The sequence below is a fragment of the Lathyrus oleraceus genome, chromosome 2, assembly GCF_024323335.1.
Source record: "Lathyrus oleraceus cultivar Zhongwan6 chromosome 2, CAAS_Psat_ZW6_1.0, whole genome shotgun sequence".
NCBI lineage: Eukaryota > Viridiplantae > Streptophyta > Magnoliopsida > Fabales > Fabaceae > Lathyrus > Lathyrus oleraceus.
The window spans coordinates 72,683,459-72,704,441 of NC_066580.1; the positions used below are offsets into that span (position 1 = coordinate 72,683,459).

The following is a 20,983-nucleotide window of genomic DNA, read 5'->3' on the forward strand; positions in this document are numbered from 1 at the left end:
TTTTCTTTCTGCCTTCGTAGGGAATCCAAGGCTAACATTCTCTCTTCATCTACGTCGACCAGTTCGTCTGTCATCATGCTCCAGTAATCTTCAGAAGGTATTTCATATTGCCTTTGGGTTCTGACCGCCTGAACCTGAATCTCTACTGGCAACACTGCGTCATGCCCATATACCAATCGAAATGGAGTCGTTCCAATTGCTTCTTCTGGTGACGTTCGACATGCCCACAAAGCTTGGTCTAATGTCTTATGCCAGTTTCTTGGCTTCTTGCCTATTTGTGTTTCTTTATTAGGATGATGATCACCTTATTGCAGCTTCGACTTGGCCATTCGCCTATGCGTAATAGGGGGTAGAAGTCAGTAATTTAATTCCCATTTCTTTTGCTAAATCTTGCACTTTTCGACTAGTGAAAACTGATCCCTGGTCGGTTGTGATTGTTTCTGGGATGCCAAATCTGCAGATGATATAACTTTGGACAAAATCTATCACAACCTCTTGGTCTACATTTGTTAATGCCACGGCTTCGACCCATTTTGTGAAATAGTCGATACCGACTAAAACATACCTTTGTTGTTTCGACGAGGCTGGTTTTATTTCTCCTATAACATCCAGTGCCCACCCTCGAAAAGGCCAGGCTTCACAATTGTATGTAACTCTCTTGCAGGCACATGCTGTATGCTCCCATGCAATTGGCATTCTTGACAGCTTTTAGCAAATTCAATGCAATCCTTCAACATTGAAGGCCAATAAACTCCTGAGCGCATCAAAAGCCATTTCATCTTCAACCCCGCTTGATGCGCGCCCCACACGCTCCACTATGTACGCTAGACACAACCACATATGCCTCGCTTTCTCCCAGGCATTTTAGTAACACTCCTTCAACTGTCTTTTTGAATAGTTCATTATTCATCAAAACGTAGCTAAGGGCCCTGTATTTTATCTTTCGATTTGTCGACCCTACAGGATTACGTAAATAATCGACTAGCGGTTTACGCCAATCACTTTCCCTCTCGTCGTCGACGGTCAAAATTTCAAAATGATATTTATCTACGGCTCCCAACTTTATAATAGACAAATCTGATGGCGATAACAGTGTCGCTCGTACTTTCTCTCTTACTTGGACCTCTTCATCCTGGTCTTTCGCCGCTTTGTACCCTGAAGCCTCCTGCGCCAAATCATTTGCTCTTTGGTTCTCTTTTCGTGGTATGTGATGGAGGTTGACTTGCTCAAACTTCTTGAGTAATCTGATGGTAACCACAAAATACATGATCAAATTTTCTTTAACACACCTATATTCTTTCGATGCTTGCTTAATCACTAACTCCGAGTCTCCCATAATTTCGACATTCCTTGCCCCCAATTCTAGCAGTAGTTCAAGTCCTGTGATCAGTGACTCATATTCTGCTTCATTATTTGTGCATACCCCTTCGATTCTGTATTTAAACTTTGCTGGAATTCCATCTGGAGGAATTATGACTCCTCCTATCCCAGATCCATGCTTATGTCTTGAACCGTCGAAGTACAACCTCCATGGCGCTAAGTCTACGTAATTTTGTGCCATTTCGACCATTGAATGGTCGACAAGGAAATCCGCTACTATTTGCCCTTTCATTGCTTTCAAAGGTACGTATGTCAGAGAGTATTCCGTTAACGCTAAAGCCCATTTCCCAATTCGACTATGCAAAATTGGTTTAGATAACATGTGTTTAATAATATCAAAGTGGGAAGATACGTACACATCAACAAGCTTAATATATTGCTTTAGTTTCATACAAGAGAAATACAGGCATAAATATAGTTTTTCTATATCACTATACCTAGTTTCAGGGTCATTAAGCATTCGACTAAGGTAATACACAGGTCTTTCGACACCTTTTTCATCCTCTTGGACTAACATACTTCCTGTAGTCGATTCTGAGGCTGCAGTGTACAATCTCATTGGCCTATTCCTAACATGAGGGGCCAGTACTGGAGGCCTAGTCAAATACTCTTTGATTTTGTTAAAAGCCTCTTGGTGCTCATCCTACCACTTAAAATCCTCGTTCTTCAGTCGAAGTAGTGGGGAAAAAGCTTTTGTTTTGCCACTTAAATTTGATATAAATCTTCTAAAAAAATTTATTTTTCCCAACAAAGATTGTAGTTCCTTTTTGGTCGACGGAGGCTTGACGTCCATAATGGCTTTTGTTTTGCTTTGGTTTACTTCAATACCCTTTTTATGCACCACAAAGGCAAGGAAGTCGCCTGCCTGCACAGAAAAAGCACACTTCAATGGATTCATTTTTAATCCACATTTCCTCATCCTTAGAAAGGCCTTTCTAAGATGTTCGACGTGAGTATGTCGATCATTTGATTTTATCACAATATCATCAATGTATACTTGCATGAAATCCTCAATAAAATCATGGAACATTGAGTTCATTACCCTCTGATATGTTGCTCCGGCATTTTTCAAGCCGAATGGCATGACAACCCACTCATATGTCCCCAAGGCTCCTGGACATCGAAACGCCGTCTTCGGCACGTCTTCTTCTGCAATAAAGATTTGGTTATATCCAGCATAACCATCTAACATACTTAAATATTCGAAACCAGCGGCCGAATCGACCAGCATTTCCGCCACGGGCATGGCATACTCATCTTTGGGGGTGGCAACATTTAGATCTCTAAAATCAATACATACTCTTAAAGACCCATTTTTCTTGATGACTGGCACAATATTGGCCAACCATTTGACATACCTTGCAGTAGTGGATAAAGTTCCTCGTGGTACTTCATCTGTGTTAGAATCTGACATTTTCAAAGTGTCTCGTGGCTTACTATACAGTTTGCCACTTCTAAATTTCATGCAATTTCGCAACTGCTCTAGCACCGTCCCACTGGGCGTGCCATTTTGTTTACTGTGGAAATTGGTAAACAACCGCTGATCCTCCCTAGGCCTTAAGAGTAAGGGTTACTTGCAGGATCGACCAGTTGATCCTAGGACATGTGCTAGTGCAAGTGAGGCTTATCCAATTCGACGGAATAACTTTGTCAGGAACGGCTCCTAACAAAGTATTGAACAAGCACAGGTTTTTCCACACGAACGGTTTAAACGATGCTATAGCCTATAGGTGACTCGTGATCGACAGCGCTACAACATTCAAAAGATGTACACGACGAACACGCTTTTGGTGAACTGTATTATCGTAATAGAATCAGTGTCGACATCGTAAACGATAACGTAAAGTGATAACTCAAAAGTAAATGAGATTAAGATAAAATGTTCAACGGGAACAATTGAAAATTAAGGAAGTTGCATTGAAATAAATATGGTGATTCACGTACATATCACTCTCAAAAACTCTTGCTTCCTCGCGCTGGGAATGAGAAGTTTCTTACAAGTGGTTTTTTAGTACAAGGTGAACACCCGGCGCCCTTTGTGGGATCTTCTATTTATACTAAACTAAAGAAACTGCACGCAAGCTAAAAAACTCCTAAAAACTAGCATGTCGTGTCACACGACCTGCAAACCGTCATACCCACGTCTTGCAAAACTGCTCCAGATTCTGGCGCTCTTATTCTTCTTGTAACTGCTGGTCATTTTCCAATTTCAAATTTCTCCTGCCCAGACGTTTTAGGGCGACACTGTCTTTTACGCGTTTGGCATGAAAGAAAATCCATTAAGTCCCAAACTTCATTTTAGTCGACAGAATGGCCTGTCGACCAAGCATACTTCTCATGTCGGCTTCGTCCCTTGACTTGTGTTTTTTCCATTCTTGCTTGTCTCAAGCACATCTTCATCCTTTGATGGGGTATAACCCCCAAATTCACAGGACTCTATTACTAACTACGCTTTCAGCATGCCTTAGAGATTTTTCGTGATAACACCTTGTCACCCTATGGGGTGATCATATTGTTGGACTTCCAAAGGAAGATCCTTGATTCCCTACGAGTAGGGATGGCAACATAACCCGTACCAGTGGATATCCACCAGAACCCGCCCCGAAGTTGGCGGAGAAAATCCCTTTGACTGTGTTTGAGTTCGAGTTTGGGTTTTCCCCGATTATAAAATATGGGGACGAGTCGGGTAATGGGGACAATAGTACCCACCCCGAATCCGTCATGTTTATTTCATTATGTACATTATTATTTATTTTTGATAATTTAGAATATTAAATATATGGTCAATGTTTTGATATTTTAATTTGAATTTATTATTTGAAATATTTCAAATGTATGTATGGAATTTTTTTAGATTATTTGATTTTATTATTTATAATATAGTTTTATTTTGGAAAAAATAAATATTTCTATTAAAAAATTGATTTAACTAAATGAATGGTGGCGGGACGGGGATACTCGAACCCAACCCGAACCCGTTTGGGACGGGTTTGAGTTTTGATTCTCCATCCTCGTTTGGGTTTGGGGAGGGGAACGAGGATTATTTGGGGATTCAGATTTGGGTTTGGAGGATGTAAAAACCGTCTCCGACTCATCCTGTTGTCATGCCTACCTACGAGGTGATCATATTGTTGGCTTTCACGGGAAGATCCTTGCCTCCCTACGGGATAATCATAGTGATAGACTTCGATAGAAAGATCCTTTGCGTCCTAGGGGATAATCTTATTATTGTACTTTCACAAGAAAATCCATTATGTCTTACGGGTAACCATGCTGCTAAACTCTTTCAGAAAGATCCTCGACGCTCAAACTGACACATACGAATCTCGAGGCGTAGCATATAGCAAAAGGTTCTTAAAAGAGGGAAGTTTAGGATTCCCACAAGGAACATAACTCTTTTAAAAAAACAAAAATTAGAACCACCTCATGAATACACATGGGAAAATCGAACCCAACATAGTACCGTCAGTAGGACTCAACATTGTCTCGTCATGAAGACTCGATACAGTCTCACCTGAGGGACTCAACATAGTTTCACTTGAGGAACTCAACAAATTCTCATTAGAGTTAATCCACATTGTCTCGTCGGGAAGACTTAATATAGTCTTGTCTGAGAGACTCAACATAGCCTCGTCAGAGAGACTCAACATTGTCTTGTTCGGAAGACTCAATATAGTCTCTCCTGAGGGACTCAATATAATCTTATATGGGGGAATCAACATAGTCTCGTTAGAGGGACCCAACATTATCTCGTTAAAGGGATTCTATATTGTCTCGTCAGGAAGATTCAATATAGTCTCTCCTAAGGGGTTCAACATATATGATCTCATTAGAGAGACTCAATATAGTCTCTCCAAAATATGATCTAGAGATTTAATATAGCACAAGCATATGTAAGGCACATAGTACGAGAGTTGTTAACAAATAGGTTAGTAAATTTCACTAGAGCTGTTAATGTTAAGTTTGTTTCTTCAAAGTACTTTTGTACATGTAAATTCTAGTCCTATTTACTATATCACAACAAATATAAAAGAGAGAACCTTCTTAATTTGACTAACCAATTTCCATACACTTTTGTCGATCCACCAACCATAGAATTCTCTCGTTGTGAGAGAGACATAATTAGAAATATTAAAAAGACTAAATCAATTATATTAACAGTTGAAAAAATAGTTCACATACATTAAACCAGTATAAATATATTCAACTGTATCATCAAGTTACGTTAGCTTTCTGATATCCTCATTCACAACTAAAATATAATTAACAAAATAAGGCTCTATTTCTTCTTTGGCTTCTTCTGGAATTTTATAGAGTTTCCTTGTCAGCTTAATCAACCATTAACATTCTATCCAACCATTTACAACCTTAAGCTTCATAAAACGGTTTATAGCACAAAACTCCCAAAGCATGTTAATAAAAATTGACAAAAAGAACAGCAGTGATCAAAGAATACACGCATCCAAATGGAAAGAAGGAATCGACATACTAGGTTCACAACATAGCAGTAGCATATCTCAATATAAATATCTTGAAATGTGTTGGAAGTTACATTATCATTTGAGTAGTGCGCGACAAACTAAGAAATAAAACATGTAGATGAGATCCTAAAGTATTAAACTTTTCTGTAACACAGATTTAGTAAAAAGAAATATATAAACTACACACACAAATTCTTAGAAAATCCAAGACATGGCAATCTTCATCTAGCCGAACACGATTATTTCTTTTTTATCATAGTAGTAATAATATCTAGCTGGACAATTTTTGTTTAATTTCAAGCAACTTCAGTATGACATGTTTTGTGAGCATTCTCTGAGCAGGAAATTCTTCAGAACATGCAACTCCTATTGTAGCAAACATCACTAGACACTCTTTTATGTTATTTTCTACAATCCATGTCTGATCTTCAACAGTTGGCATAACCATACTTGAATCTACAATGTCAAGAATTTCTTCAGGAATTTTCATCTTACACAACTTGTGTAGACTAAGATTCTCATAAAACATGTTATCTGTTGGTCTCTTTCCAGTAAGCATTTCCAACAACAGAATCCCATAGCTGTAGATATCTCCCTCTGGTGTTACCGGACCACCAGCTCCATACTCTTTTCAAACCACAACAAAAACTTTAGAAAAACAATATTTTATATAACAAATATACTAATGATACATAGTAACAAGTAAGAGACAAGAGAACTTTACCAGGAGGAAGATATCCTATTGTTCCTTTAATTGTTGAAGAGTCAATTTGATCTTTACTTGAATGTTCTTTGGATCCATGAATCAGTCTAGCTAAGCCAAAGTCTCCTAAGTGAGCTACCATATCTTCATCAAGAAGAACATTGCTTGGTTTAATATCACAATGAACTACAACTTGGTCTTCATCATGGTGAAGGTAATCCAAAGCATGAGCTACATCAAGAGCAATGTCTACCCTTTTTGAGAGGATGAGACTATGCTTTTCATTTTCAGACCCTTCATTATTATGCAACACATTTTCAAGACTCCCTTCAGGCATGAACTCAAAAACAATAGCCTTGAAATCTTCACCCTTGTAATCAACACTTGAACAACAAGTTAAGATCTTAACAAGATCCCGGTGTTTTATCTTTCCTAAAGCATTGCATTCTGCCACAAAACTCTTTGCTGCACCACGCTTTTCAAGGTTCAACACTTTTACAGCAATAGGTCCTTCAAAGTTAAGAAGCGATCCTCTGTAAACCGAACCAAAGCTTCCCTTTCCTACCAAATTGGATGAAGAAAATCCATTGGTTGCTTCATGTAGATCTCCATAAGTCATGCTAAATGACCTATTTTGCAGAGATGGTGAAGAAGGTAATTTTTTGGGCTTTCTCGTTAGAAAATGGACAGTTATAAAAGCTAGGAAAGAGACCAAAACACCCCCAATTACACTGATGATGATAAGTTTCTTTTTGAGAGACATCTTAGGTTTCTTGGAGGAAGCCTTAATGCATTTTGGAAGCTTCAATTGAGGTATCCCTCCACAAAGGTTCTTGTTTCCAATTAATGAAATTGCTGTGACATTGCTAATTAAAGACACCACCTATGGGAACCTCGCCATAGAAGTTATTGAAAGATAAATCCAAAGTATTTAGAAGTGTGAAATTTTCTAATTCAAAGGGAATTGTGCTTGAGAAATTGTTATTAGACATATCTAAGACTTTTAAAGAACTTAAAGATCTCAAAAAGGAAGTCACATCTCCATGAAAAAAGTTTTCCCACAACCTAAGCTCTGTTAAAGTAACACAAGCACCAAGTTGATTGGGGATTTCACCAGACAAGTTGTTTTGAAATAAATACAACATAGAAATATGCTTCAACTTACCAAATTCTAAAGGAATGAGACCGGTGAGGGAGTTGTTAGACAAGTCAAGGTTTACTAAATTTGTTAGATAGACAAATGTTTGATTTGGTATATCACCACTCAATTTGTTATCTGAAATACTTAATGTCTCCAACTGGGTGCAATGTTTGAGGGTAACTGGAATTCTTCCTTTCAATTTATTGCTAGACAAATATAATCCAGACAACATAGTAAGATTGCCAATACTAGTAAAGATATTACCAGATATTTTATTGTTTTCCAAGTCTAATATTACAAGATTCTTAAGTTTTCCAACTGAATTTGGAATTGTTCCCTCAAGGAAATTGTTTCCGATGCTTAAGTAAGTTAAACCGATTAGTTGTCCTATTCTCTCAGGTATCTCTCCATAAATTTGGTTATACCTCACATCAAACCTAATCAGATGGATGGATAAGTTTCCTATATGATCTGACAATTTGCCACCAAATCTGTTTTTGAAAATTTCAAGCTTTGACAATTTAGTACAGTTGGTTAAGGAAGCAAGGAAGTCCAAATCATGAGCTCCTCCACTCCCAAAATTATTAGCACTAATGCGAAACTTCTCAAGTTTGTTCAGTCTACCTAAAGTAAGAGGTATTGGCCCATTTAAAAGATTCCATGATATTTCAAAATGTCGCAATTCAGTGAGGTTGGATATTGAAGCCGGTAAAGTTCCGCTAATTTGGTTCCCTCCTACTAAGAAATCTTTAATATTGGGAAAAACAATATCTATATTTGATGGAAGACTACCCAATAACTTGTTTCCTCCAATACTGAAAAATTCCATATATGATAGATTGTAAAGTGAAGGAGGAATTTCACCTGACAAATTATTTAAAGCTAGATAAAGCATTTTCAAACTTGACAATTTACCCAAAGAATAAGGGATACTTCCTTCCAAATAATTATCTATAAAAGATATTTCTACGAGTGAGGAAATATTTCCTAGAGAAGATGGAATAGTACCGGTTAGTTTATTTGACTGGAGACTCAATTCATTAAGTTGAATGATTGACCCAAACCGTGTTGGAATTCTTCCTGTGAGTTTATTATACTGCAAAACAATTACCTTGATATTAGTGCAGTTAGTGAGCTCCATGGGAATCTCTCCCCGAAGATTATTTTTGCTTAAGTCAAGACCTTGCAACCTTTTCAATCGACCAACTTGTTTTGGAATTTCACCATGCAAATCGATGTTGAAAAGTATGAGAAATCTAAGAAAGGTTAGATTTCCTAAGGATGGAGCAAGAGTGCCACCCCATGTTTGGTTCTCTAAATGCAAGACAGAGACTCTCTTGTGACGACGACCACATGTGACTCCCTGCCATTCACACAAATCCAAAGAATGATTCCATGATGGTAGAGAATTAGGCACGCCATTTGTAAGTTTTTCCTTCAAAGAAAGTAAAGCTAACTTATCAGTGTTTGAACTCAAAGAAACAGCAATCGATACTAATGTCATGCTATAAACCAACATCATACATGTCCTCATATTGCTACTTGAGAATCTGTTTGAGATATGAATAGTATATAAAGAGAAAACTATGTCATACTATTCTGCTTTACTTGTCTTAAAAGACTAAATACTATTTTATTCAAAACATACCCATAGCTTTGTTATTGTAGGATAGAAAACATACTACTGTGATGATAAGGACAGTGTGTTGAAGAAAATTGATCTTCACTTTATTGTTGTTGGATTGATTTTCTATAACTTTAATGAGTGGAATTAACTTCATTGGAAGTGTATATACTTTTTAGTTAGTCAAGTCAATAAGAAGAGAAAGGTAAGAAAAATGGTAGATAGTGAAATGATATTCTAATTGTTTCTTAAAAAGATAAAATGATAGTGCTATAAAACAAACTTTTTTATTCTCCTATACAGATCAAACGACTTTTATATAAAGAGAAATATATTTATGCACTAAGTTAGTGCAAGGAAACCAAGTCCTGAAGGCTCATTCCACGAAGGCAGAGAGCATAATATATATATATATATATATATATATATATATATATATATATATATATATATATATATATATATATATATATATATATATATATGGTTAGAAAATATATTATTTTCTATTTTTTATTGTCTTTAATACTATCTTTATTTTTCTTTATTCTCAATTAAGGAAAAAATAAATTGTAATAATTATATCTTCACTATATAAACCAGTCTAAGGCTGACGAATAAAATACAACCGCTTTTATCGATTTTTTCCAATATGGTATCAGAGCACTAGGTTAGGGGTTACCGTAAAAGCTTTCCTCAATCTATTTTTGTTGGGTTAGGGGTTACCATAAAATTTTCCTGAACATATTTTTTTGTTCGACCCAATTCCCATACCCGGTTAACCTCCTATGGCGAATGACAACAATAGGTGGTCTCCCCTATCACAAGCCTACACTGGATCCAACAATGGCGAACAACAACAATCTGATTCGGGCTTCGACCGTGGAAACGGCGGTGGCCGCGGAAACAGTGTACATGAGGAACCGCTGATGGTCATAAACAATGGCAGTAATGACGGCAACAATGGAAACAGGAACAACATTGGTTTTGGTGACGGTTATTCCAACATAGGCGGTAATGATCAAGAGGGTTCCTCATACTCCCTCAAGGTCAATATCCCTAAAATGAATGAGAATAATTATAATGAATGGGCTCAAACCGTTCGATTGGTATTGGATAACAAAGGAAAAATTGATTTCTTAACAGGAGCAGTAACTGAACCGGCAACAGGAGACCCTCGTTACAAATAATGGAAGTCGGAAAACTCCTTGATTATTGCGTGGCTGGTAAGCTCTATGGAAACTGGAATATGTAAGACTTACATGTTTTTACCTTCCGCAAAGGATGTTTGGGAAGCTGTTAAGGAAACATACTCTAATATTCAAAACTCCTCTCAAATTTTTGGTTTAAAATCAAAGTTATGGCATGCGAAACAAGGTGACAGGAGTGTAACTGCTTATTACAATGAACTGTTAACACTTTGGCAAGAGTTAGATCTCTGTTATGATGACAATTGGAGGTGTACAGAAGACAGTGTTTTGTTTCTCAAGAGGCAAGAAAATGATCGTGTATTCATGTTTCTCGCTAGGCTCAATAAAGACCTTGATGAGGTAAGAGGTAGAGTTTTAGGAAAAGTACCATTGCCAGCTCTTCGTGAAATTTTTGCAGAAATAAGAAGGGAAGAGGCATGACAAGGAATTATGATGGGTAAGAGACAACGAAATTCTGAATCTGAAGGCTCAGCTTTGGCTACTATGAACCTTGACGAGGGAAGAAGGTCAGACAAAGTTCCTTGGTGTGATCACTTCAAGCGCAAATGGCATACACGTGAAACTTATTGGAAGCTCAAAGGCAAACCTCCTAACTGGAAGACGAAAAATGGTCGTGCATTTCAGGTTAGTAATTCTGATCAAGGGCAGCAACCTCCTCCGTCTCAGTTTTCACTCATTACGGAGCAACTAGACAGACTGTACAAACTCCTTGAGTCTCCAACCCCTTCTTGCTCTATAGCAATAAAAGGTAATTATGCATTTCTTAGTGTCAGTCCCAGTCATACTTGGATAGTAGATTCAGGAGCCTCCGATCACATGACAGGTGAATCTACTTTGTTCTCTTCATATAGTCCATGTGCAGGTAATCAAAAAATAAAAATTGCAGATGGCTCTTTTTCAGCCATTGCAGGTAAAAGGTCAGTTGTGTTGTCTCAAATGTTACTCTTAAAAATGTCCTTCATGTTCCAAATTTATCTTGTAATTTAATATCCGTGAGTAAATTAGCCCAAGATATAATTTGTCAAACTAATTTTTTCCGATCTCACTATGTCTTTCAGGATTTGAACTCGGGGAAGATGATTGGCAGTGCTAAGGAGAGTTGAGGACTCTACTACCTTGAAATTGGATCTACATCACAACTACCTTCAAAAACAATAAATTCCTGCTTTGAGTCTTTTTCTGTTTTGAATAATAAAGATGACAACATTATGGTATAGCATTTAAGATTAGGTCATCCTAGTTTTCATTACTTAAAACACTTGTTTCCTAAGATATTTCACAATAAAAAAATTTCTTCGTTTAAATGTGAAGCATGTGAATTTGCAAAGCATCATCGTTCCCAGTTTTCAATACAACCTTATAAACCATCAAAACATTTTTCTATTATACACAGTGATGTTTAGGGCCCTAACCGTACAAGTACACTCTCTCTCAAAAAATGGTTTATCACATTTATAGACGACCATACAAGAGTATGTTGGGCGTACTTGTTAAAGGGGAAATCAGATGTTTGTCAGGCTGTAAAGAATTTTGTTTTAATGGTGCAGAACCAATTTCAAACAAATATCCAAATCTTTAGAAGTGATAATGGCAAAGAATATTTTAACACTATCCTGAGTGATTTTTTTCTAAAAAATGGGATTGTACATCAAAGTTCATGTCCTAATACTCCTCAACAAAATGGAGTGGCCGAAAGGAAAAATAGGCATTTACTAGAGGTTGCTAGAGCTCTACTTTTTTCAAATAAAGTACCAAATTATTTTTGGGGTGAAGCTGTTTTAACAGCTGCGTATTTAATTAACAGAATGCCCTCCAAAATTCTCAAATTTCAAACTCCTATTAACGTCTTCAAAGAATGTTTTCCTAGTACTCGTGTTTTAACTGATTTGACTTTAAAAATCTTTGGTTGCACAGCATTTGTTCATGAAAATAAAAATGTTGGAAAACTTGAGCCACGTGCTATAAAATGTGTCTTTGTTGGATACTCCCCAACCCAAAAAGGATATAAATGTTTTGATCCAAAAAATAAGAAAATGTTTGTCACTATGGATGTTACATTCTTTGAAAATAAATCTTTTTTTTATGGCACTCATCTTCAAGGGGGAAGATAAACGAAGACTCGTTTCAAATTGAAGACATGGGTTTTTTAAATAACTTATCTTTACCAATATCACAAAATTCTAAGTTTTTTTACACCTGTACCAACCGAAAATGGTCGCGATTCTTTATCTGATCCTACTCATGTCATGAGTAAGGAACCTTGTGAATTCGAGCCTACATTTTCTCTTGTAGAAAACAATGAGAATCCTGAAAACGATGATAATGATGATCTAATTGAAATGCCACAAAATAATGAATCACTTCAACAAAACAAATTTGAATTAGGAAACGAGACTTGGAAAGGAAAGGTTTTTGTGAAAAAGCACCATAAAGGAAAGGACAAGTCCACTTCTTTTCACTCATTTTAGAATATCGAATCATAACCTTATTTTTAAAAAAATAATTTATTGGACATTTGAATATACAATTCCAATATAATATTTATATTTAATTTGTTATCAAATATTCTAAAAATACATGTTAACATTTGCCTTATTTATTTTAATGCAATTGATGCTCATTCACTTAAAAAATAAACTAATACATGTATTTTGTTTTCAATAACAATAATATATCACATTATTTAAATTTTAAATTTGTTTATATTAAATATTTGAAAAATTATTAAACTTTTCACAAATCAAAGTAATTGAATTATCCCATGTATAACACTTCCAAACAGTACCACACATATAATATATTGTAATTACAAACATAGATTTAGTAAAAAGAAATATATAAACTACACACAAATTCTTCTAGGAATTCAGCGCGATACAAAATATCACAGTAAGGAAACACTCATGAGGAATCCAAGACTTGGCAATCTTGATCCAGCTGAACACCATTATTTCATTTTATCATAGTAGTAACAATGTCTAGCGGGACAACTTCTGTTTAATTTCAAGCAACTTCAGTATGACATGTTTTATGAGCATTCTCTGAGCAGGAAATTCTTCAGAACATGCAACTCCTATTGTAGCAAACATCACTAGACACTCTTTTATGTTATTTTCTACAATCCATGTCTGATCTTCAACAGTTATTTTCTACAATGTCAAGAATTTCTTCAGGAATTTTCATCTTACACAATTTGTGTAGACTAAGATTCTCATAAAACATATTATCCGTTGGTCTCTTTTCAGTAAGCATTTCCAACAACAGAATCCCATAGCTGTAGATATCTCCCTCTGGTGTTACCGGACCACCAGCTCCATACTCTTTTCAAACCACAACAAAAACTTTAGAAAAACAATATTTTCTATAACAAATATACGAATGATATATAGTAACAAGTAAGGGATAAAAAAGAACTTTACCAGGAGGAAGATATCCTATAGTTCCTTTAATTGTTGAGGAGTCAACTTGATCTTTACTTGAATGTCTTGTTGATCCATGAATGAGCCTAGCTAAGCCAAAGTCTCCCAAGTGAGCTACCATATCTTCATCAAGAAGAACATTGCTTGGCTTGATATCACAATGAACTACAACTTGGTCTTCATCATGGTGAAGATAATCCAAAGCATGAGCTACATCAAGAGCAATGTCTACCCTTTTTGAGAGGATGAGACTATGATTTTCATTTTCAGACCCTTCATTCTTATGCAACACATTTTCAAGACTCCCTTCAGGCATGAACTCAAAAACAATAGCCTTGAAATCTTCACCCTTGTAATCAACACTTGAACAACAAGTTAGGATCTTCACAAGATTCCGGTGTTTCATCTTTCCTAAAGCATTGCATTCTGCCACGAAACTTTTTGCTGCCCCTCGTGTTTCAAGATTCAACACCTTTACAGCAATAGGTCTTTCAAAGTTGGGGAGAGATCCTTTAAAAACAGATCCAAAACTTCCCGTCCCTACCAAATTGGATAAAGAAAATCCATTGGTTGCTTCATGTAACTCTCCATAAGTAACTCTTAGTGCCCTATTTTGAAGAGATGGTGAAGAAGGTAACCTTTTGGACTTTCTCGTGAGAAAATGGACAGTTATAAAAGCTAGGAAAGAGATCAAAACACCCCCAATTACACTGATGATGATAAGTTTCTTTTTGAGAGACATCTTAGGTTTCTTGGAGGAAGCCTTAATGCATTTTGGAAGCTTCAATTGAGGTATCCCTCCACAAAGGTTCTTGTTTCCAATTAATGAAATTGCTGTGACATTGCTAAAGACACCACCTATGGGAACCTCACCATATAGATCGTTAAAAGATATATCTAACTTATTCAAAAAGATAAGGTTTTCTAGTTCAAAGGGGATTGTGTTGGAGAAATTGTTATTAGAAATATCTAACATTTCAAGGGATTTTAAAGAGCCCAAGAACTGAGGTATTTTTCCATGAAAAAAGTTTCCCCACAACACCAGCCTTGTTAATGTCAAACAAGAAGCAAGATCCTTTGGAATTTCACCAAACAGATTATTTGAGTGTAGATACAAATGTGAAAGATGCTTCAAATTACCAAACTCTGAAGGAATGGGACCAGTCAAAGAGTTGTTGCTCAAGTAAATATATATTACACTATCTAGATATCTAAATGTTTGATTTGGTAAATCACCACTCAATTTATTTATAGAAATACTTAAGATCAACAATTGGGTGCAATATCTGAGAGAAAATGGAACACTTCCTTCCAATTTATTGTCTGAAAGATATAATTCAGACAAAATAGTAAGATTTCCAATACTTAAAGGAATACTATCAGATAATTTGTTTTCTTGCAAGTCTAATATTACAAGATTCTTAAGTTTTCCAACTGAATTTGGAATTGTTCCCTCAAGGAAATTGTTTCCGATGCTTAAGTAAGTTAAACCGATTAGTTGTCCTATTCTCTCAGGTATCACTCCATTAATTTGGTTATACCTCACATCAAACCCAATCAGATGGATGGATAAGTTTCCTATATGATCTGACAATTTGCCACCAAATCTGTTTTTGAAAATTTCAAGCTTTGACAATTTAGTACAGTTGGTTAAGGAAGCAAGGAAGTCCAAATCATGAGCTCCTCCACTCCCAAAATTATTAGCACTAATACGAAAAATCTCAAGTTTGTTCAATCTACCTAAAGTAAGAGGTATTGGCCCATTTAAAAGATTCCATGATATTTCTAAATATCGCAATTCAGTGAGGTTGGATATTGAAGCTGGTAAAGTTCCGCTAATTTGGTTCCCTCCTACTATGAAATCTTTAATATTGGGAAAAACAATATCTATATTTGATGGAAGACTACCCAATAATTTGTTTCCTCCAAGACTGAAAAATTCAATATTTGATAGATTGTAAAGTGAAGGAGGAATTTCTCCTGACAAATTATTTAAAGCTAGATAAAGCATTTTCAAAATTGACAATTTACCCAAAGAATAAGGGATACTTCCTTCCAAGTAATTATCTATAAGAGATATTTCTACAAGCGAGGAAATATTTCCTAGAGAAGATGGAATAGTACCGATTAGTTTATTTGACTGGAGACTCAATTCATTAAGTTGAATGATTGACCCAAACCGTGTCGGAATTCTTCCTGTGAGTTTATTATACTGCAAAACAATTACCTTGATATTAGTGCAGTTAGTGAGCTCCATGGGAATCTCTCCCCGAAGATTGTTGTTGCTTAAGTCAAGACCTTGCAACCTTGTCAATCGACCAACTTGTTTTGGAATTTCACCATGCAAATCGATGTTGAAAAGTATGAGAAATCTAAGAAAGGTTAGATTTCCTAAGGATGGACCAAGAGTGCCACCCCATGTTTGGTTCTCCAATTGCAAGACAGAGACTCTCTTGTGACGACGACCACATGTGACTCCCTGCCATTCACAGAAATCCAAAGAATGATTCCATGATGGTAGAGAATTAGGCACCCCATTTGTAAGTTTTTCCTTCAAAGAAAGTAAAGCTAACTTATCGGTGTTTGAACTCAAAGAAACAGCAATCCATACTAATGTCATGCTATAAACCAACATCATACATGTCCTCATATTGCTACTTGAGAATCTATTTGAGATATGATTCTCCTATACAAATCAAACGACTTCTATATAAAGGGAAATATATTTATGCACTAAGATAGTGCAAGGAAACCAAATCCTGAAGGCTCATTCCACGAAGGCAGAGAGCATAATTAATATATATATATATATATATATATATATATATATATATATATATATATATATATATATATATATATATATATATATATATATATAAAATAAAATGTTTTTATCACTTTTTAATTAAGATTTTCTTTCTTCTTTTTGTGTTTTTGTTTTTATTTTTATTTTGTTTTTAAAGATGAATATTTTCACGGTATTGTGTTTCAGTTATAAAAGTATTTAGCATTGAATGTTGAAGAGCAGAGAAAAAGAGCATAAAAGAGCCAGAAAGCATAAGAGATGACATTTGACTCGTAATGAATATTACAACTGCGATCATGGTTTTAAATTGCGGTCCGCAACTGCAACTGCAATATTGCTGATGCAGTAGTCTCCTCATCCGCATCAGGCCGCAATTGCGGTGTGATTTAAAATCACGTGTTCAACCACATTAGAGTTTGCATCAAACAACTTCATCAATGTTTCTTCACATATTTTCATCGTAACTCAAAGTTTGAGAACCAAAAATCTCAATTTACATCTCATTTGTAATGTAAATGATTAACATCAAGAGTTTTTCAATGGTGTATTTCACATATCTTTCAATAAAAATTCACGCCGCAATGACTGCAATACGCATCGCAGCAACCGCAATGGCCGCAATCGCAACACACGCAACCGCACCTACATCCGCGACCGCAACCGCAATTTAAAACTATGACTGTGATGACTAGGAATGACGACTGTAATGAAATCAGAAGATGTACACCCTCTAGCATTCTGAAGAGATGATAGTCAGCTTGTCATCAGCCTTGACGACCGTCATCTTCCTAGATTTCAGATTTTGTTTCTTCTTTTTTCCGTTTTTGGTTATGATTCGGTTGGCTTTCCTGCAGTTTTGTTTGATGATTAAGAAACTTAACTGTTATTTAGTGCCAAAATATGCCAATAAATAGACGGTAACAACTTAACTGCTATCGATGAATTATTCTATTTGAGAATGATGCTCACTGTAGGTAAGGGTCCAACAACTTACGAGGACATACGTAAGGTTGGAGAAACACAATATTTTATCTTTAGAGATGCATGCTTTGGAATGGGGTTTCTCGAGGATGACAAAGAATTTATTTTTGCCATCAAGGAAGCAAGTGAATGGGGTTCAAGATAATTTTTTAGGAAGCTATTTTTCATTATATTGTTGTCTGGTACAATAAATAGACCAAGTCATGTATGGAATAATACTTGGACATGACTGCCAGATGGTATATTGCATGAACATTGACTTTTGTCTTGTAATTCAGGTACATATTCACATAAATCTTTAGTATTGATTATTGTATTTATTTTATGTATCATATAAGATGTATTTATGATGAAGCATAACATTATGTGATCTTACTGTAGAATTTAGTTTGAATGATGAAGAACAACAAAATTTGACTTTACTTGAAATTGAAAAGATTTTGCAAGCTAATCGTCGTACTTTGAAGGATTTCCGTCCTATTCCATATCCAAATGGTTATGTTTTAGAACAACTTGGTAATCTCTTGATTTACGAAGAACTGAATTATGACGTTGCTGCATTTAAATAAGAATTTTCTATGTTGTATTCATCACTCACAGGTTCTTACTTTATATTATAGATAAATAGATGCTCTGATTAGTTTTACATTGGTGTTGAGTTTTTTTCACTGTTGTGTAACATTAAACTATAACTACATAACTGTTACAAAACTTAATTTTTTAAACTGGCGATGGTGTTTGAGTTCATATGCATTTCTTCATTTGATGTAAAACTTACAAAAGTGTGTGTGAATATAGTTGAACTTTTTTTTATGAAGTTGGTAACATTTCGTTATGTTGTCATTGTAGATGAACAAAACACCATCTTTGGTAAAATCATCATTGCAGTCACTTATCAAAAGGGGGGCGTTTTTTTCCAGCATGGCCATGGCAGAAACGGAAAAATATTTATATGTCAAACTTTTGCAAGTTATTTGAGATCAAAGCATCAAATTGTTGTTACTGTTGCATCAAACAGAATTGTTGGACTTTTGCTCCCAGGTGGGAGAACTGCACATTCAAAGTTGAAAATACCAGTTCCAAATTTTGACAACTCTCTTTGTAACATCGAACCTAAGGATGACCTTGCAGAAATGTTAAGACATACGCAATTGATAATTTGGGATGAAACACACATGGCTCACAACATTGTTTAGAGGCAGTTGATAGATCACTTAAAAATATTATGAGTAACCATTCAAATTCCGATTCCATTTTCGGTGGTAAGGTTATTGTATTTTATGGTGATTTTAGGGAAATTCTTCCCGTTGTACCTAGAGGAACCCATTCTGATATTATACACAGTTCATTAAATGCTTCATACATTTAGAATGAATGTGAGGTACTTACGTTGACAAAAAACATGCGACTACGAAGTGGTACAAACCCAATTGAATGTCTTGAAATAGAACAATTTTTAAAATGGTTACTCAAAATTGGGGAAGGAAAAATATATGAACCTAATGATGGATATGCTGAAATTGATATTCCTTATGAAATTTTAATATCAAGCTTTGATGATCCAATCAAGGCTATTGTTGACAGTACATATCCGAGTTTTTTGGATAATTATCAATCATATGACTACCTCAAAAGTCGAGTTAATTTGGTTGCGACCATTGAAACTGTAGATAACATCAATGACCATGTTCTTGAAAGAATGTCAGGTACTTATTCATATGTATCACGTTAATGTTATTATTTCATGTAAATTATCTCATTTCATATTGCATTGATATTTTTTTAAAGGTGATTCAAGAGACTACTATAGTTCCAACTCAATTGATAGACCCGAAATACATGACATGTGAAGGATAAGGGCGACCCAAAACGCAGCGGAATTTAAATTTTTCTCCTTTAGTGATCCTTACGAATGGGCATGATCAGTGATAGAATCGTTACCTCTTGTGACGATTAAAACCTTTGATGCAGATCTACGGAGTGATCACGAACGTTGAACGATGACAACGCCTCTACTCAGTCCACACGAACGGATTCCTTCAATCTCAGCATTAGCTGCTATGAATGAAGGCTTTGAGAGAGAGAGAGAGAGAGAGAGAGAGAGAGAGAGAGAGAGAGAGAGAGAGAGAGAGAGAGAGAGAGAAAACAAAATTGCAATTGCATTAATGCTTCTGCACAAGGGTTCTATTTATAGAACCACTTGTGTGGACTGCAAGCTAAAAATCCCACTTAAGTGTATGTGGCCCATATCTTATAATATGTCAAAATCACTTAAGCGTGTGGTACATTACCATATTTCGTATTCTATTTAAGTACACCGTACCTTAGGATGTTCTACAATTCACTTAAGTGCATCGTACCTTACGGTGTTCCTTAGTTACTCTATCTCTCATCAATCCGTCCTTTTGTGTGAGACCCTGTAGGTTTTCGCGGCATTGGCAATTATATTAAATCATGCATTTAACATAATAAACAGTGAGCGGTATCTAGCAACACATCACTGCTACCCAAGACACGAAAATGTCATGTGATATGACAAATCCTTCTGTGATAATACTTATGTGTATAATTACCCTTTTGCCCCTATGTCTATGTTGAACACAAGGCATAGATGGTGTCATCCTTGTCCAGTTCAATATTGGGGCCATAGATATTTATCATGTTACGCAGGATGGGAAAATTCCACCTAGGTCACTCATGTCCCTCAGCATGCTTCGTGGAGTACCCATCAACTGTCTTTATGGTCATCCAGTTACGGATAACGTTTGATCAGCAATAAACACTTGACTCTACATTTAGGGTCCATAGTGGTTTCAGGTCGAAGGGTGGTATACACCACTATCACCATGAGAATAACTTATGACACTTTGCATAACATTCTATATGGTATTCTCATAGCGGGTCAATCCAGTATAAATATTACTCCTAATATTCATACCTATGTTTAAGACTTGATAACTCCTTATCCATGATCCATGAGATGTGATCATCAGTCTATATACATAATAGTCTTAATGCTTTAATGTTATCACACTTCACAACAAAGATCGACTACGAATACTTTAAGAATAATGTCCTTATGTTTAATGGGATCTCATGATTAAGTCATACTTGATACATTAAACAGACTATCTATTCGAGGGACTTTATTAAACAAACATAATAAAGAAAAAGCCTTTTGTTATTAATAAATAATTCGACACAAGTACGAAATGTGTTGGCCTCTAGGGATTA

General features: G+C 35.7%; 1 protein-coding gene and 2 pseudogenes across 1 annotated transcript; all 3 read right to left on the reverse strand.

Annotated features, from left to right (window-relative positions):
- Positions 1-781: 781 nt before the first annotated feature.
- Positions 782-1,561, reverse strand: LOC127121967 (uncharacterized). Its single transcript, XM_051052387.1, has one exon. The coding sequence runs from the start codon at positions 1,559-1,561 to the stop codon at positions 782-784; it is 780 nt and encodes a 259-aa protein (XP_050908344.1).
- A 4,417-nt stretch (positions 1,562-5,978) lies between these two features.
- Positions 5,979-9,291, reverse strand: LOC127118172 (probable LRR receptor-like serine/threonine-protein kinase At3g47570; annotated as a pseudogene).
- Positions 9,292-13,392: 4,101 nt separating this feature from the next.
- Positions 13,393-16,712, reverse strand: LOC127118173 (probable LRR receptor-like serine/threonine-protein kinase At3g47570; annotated as a pseudogene).
- Between the last annotated feature and the right edge of the window lie 4,271 nt (positions 16,713-20,983).

Excerpts from the sequence above, each read along its gene's own strand:
- LOC127121967 (XM_051052387.1), bottom strand. The coding sequence starts at position 1,561 with ATGGCACAAAATTACGTAGACTTAGCGCCATGGAGGTTGTACTTCGAC.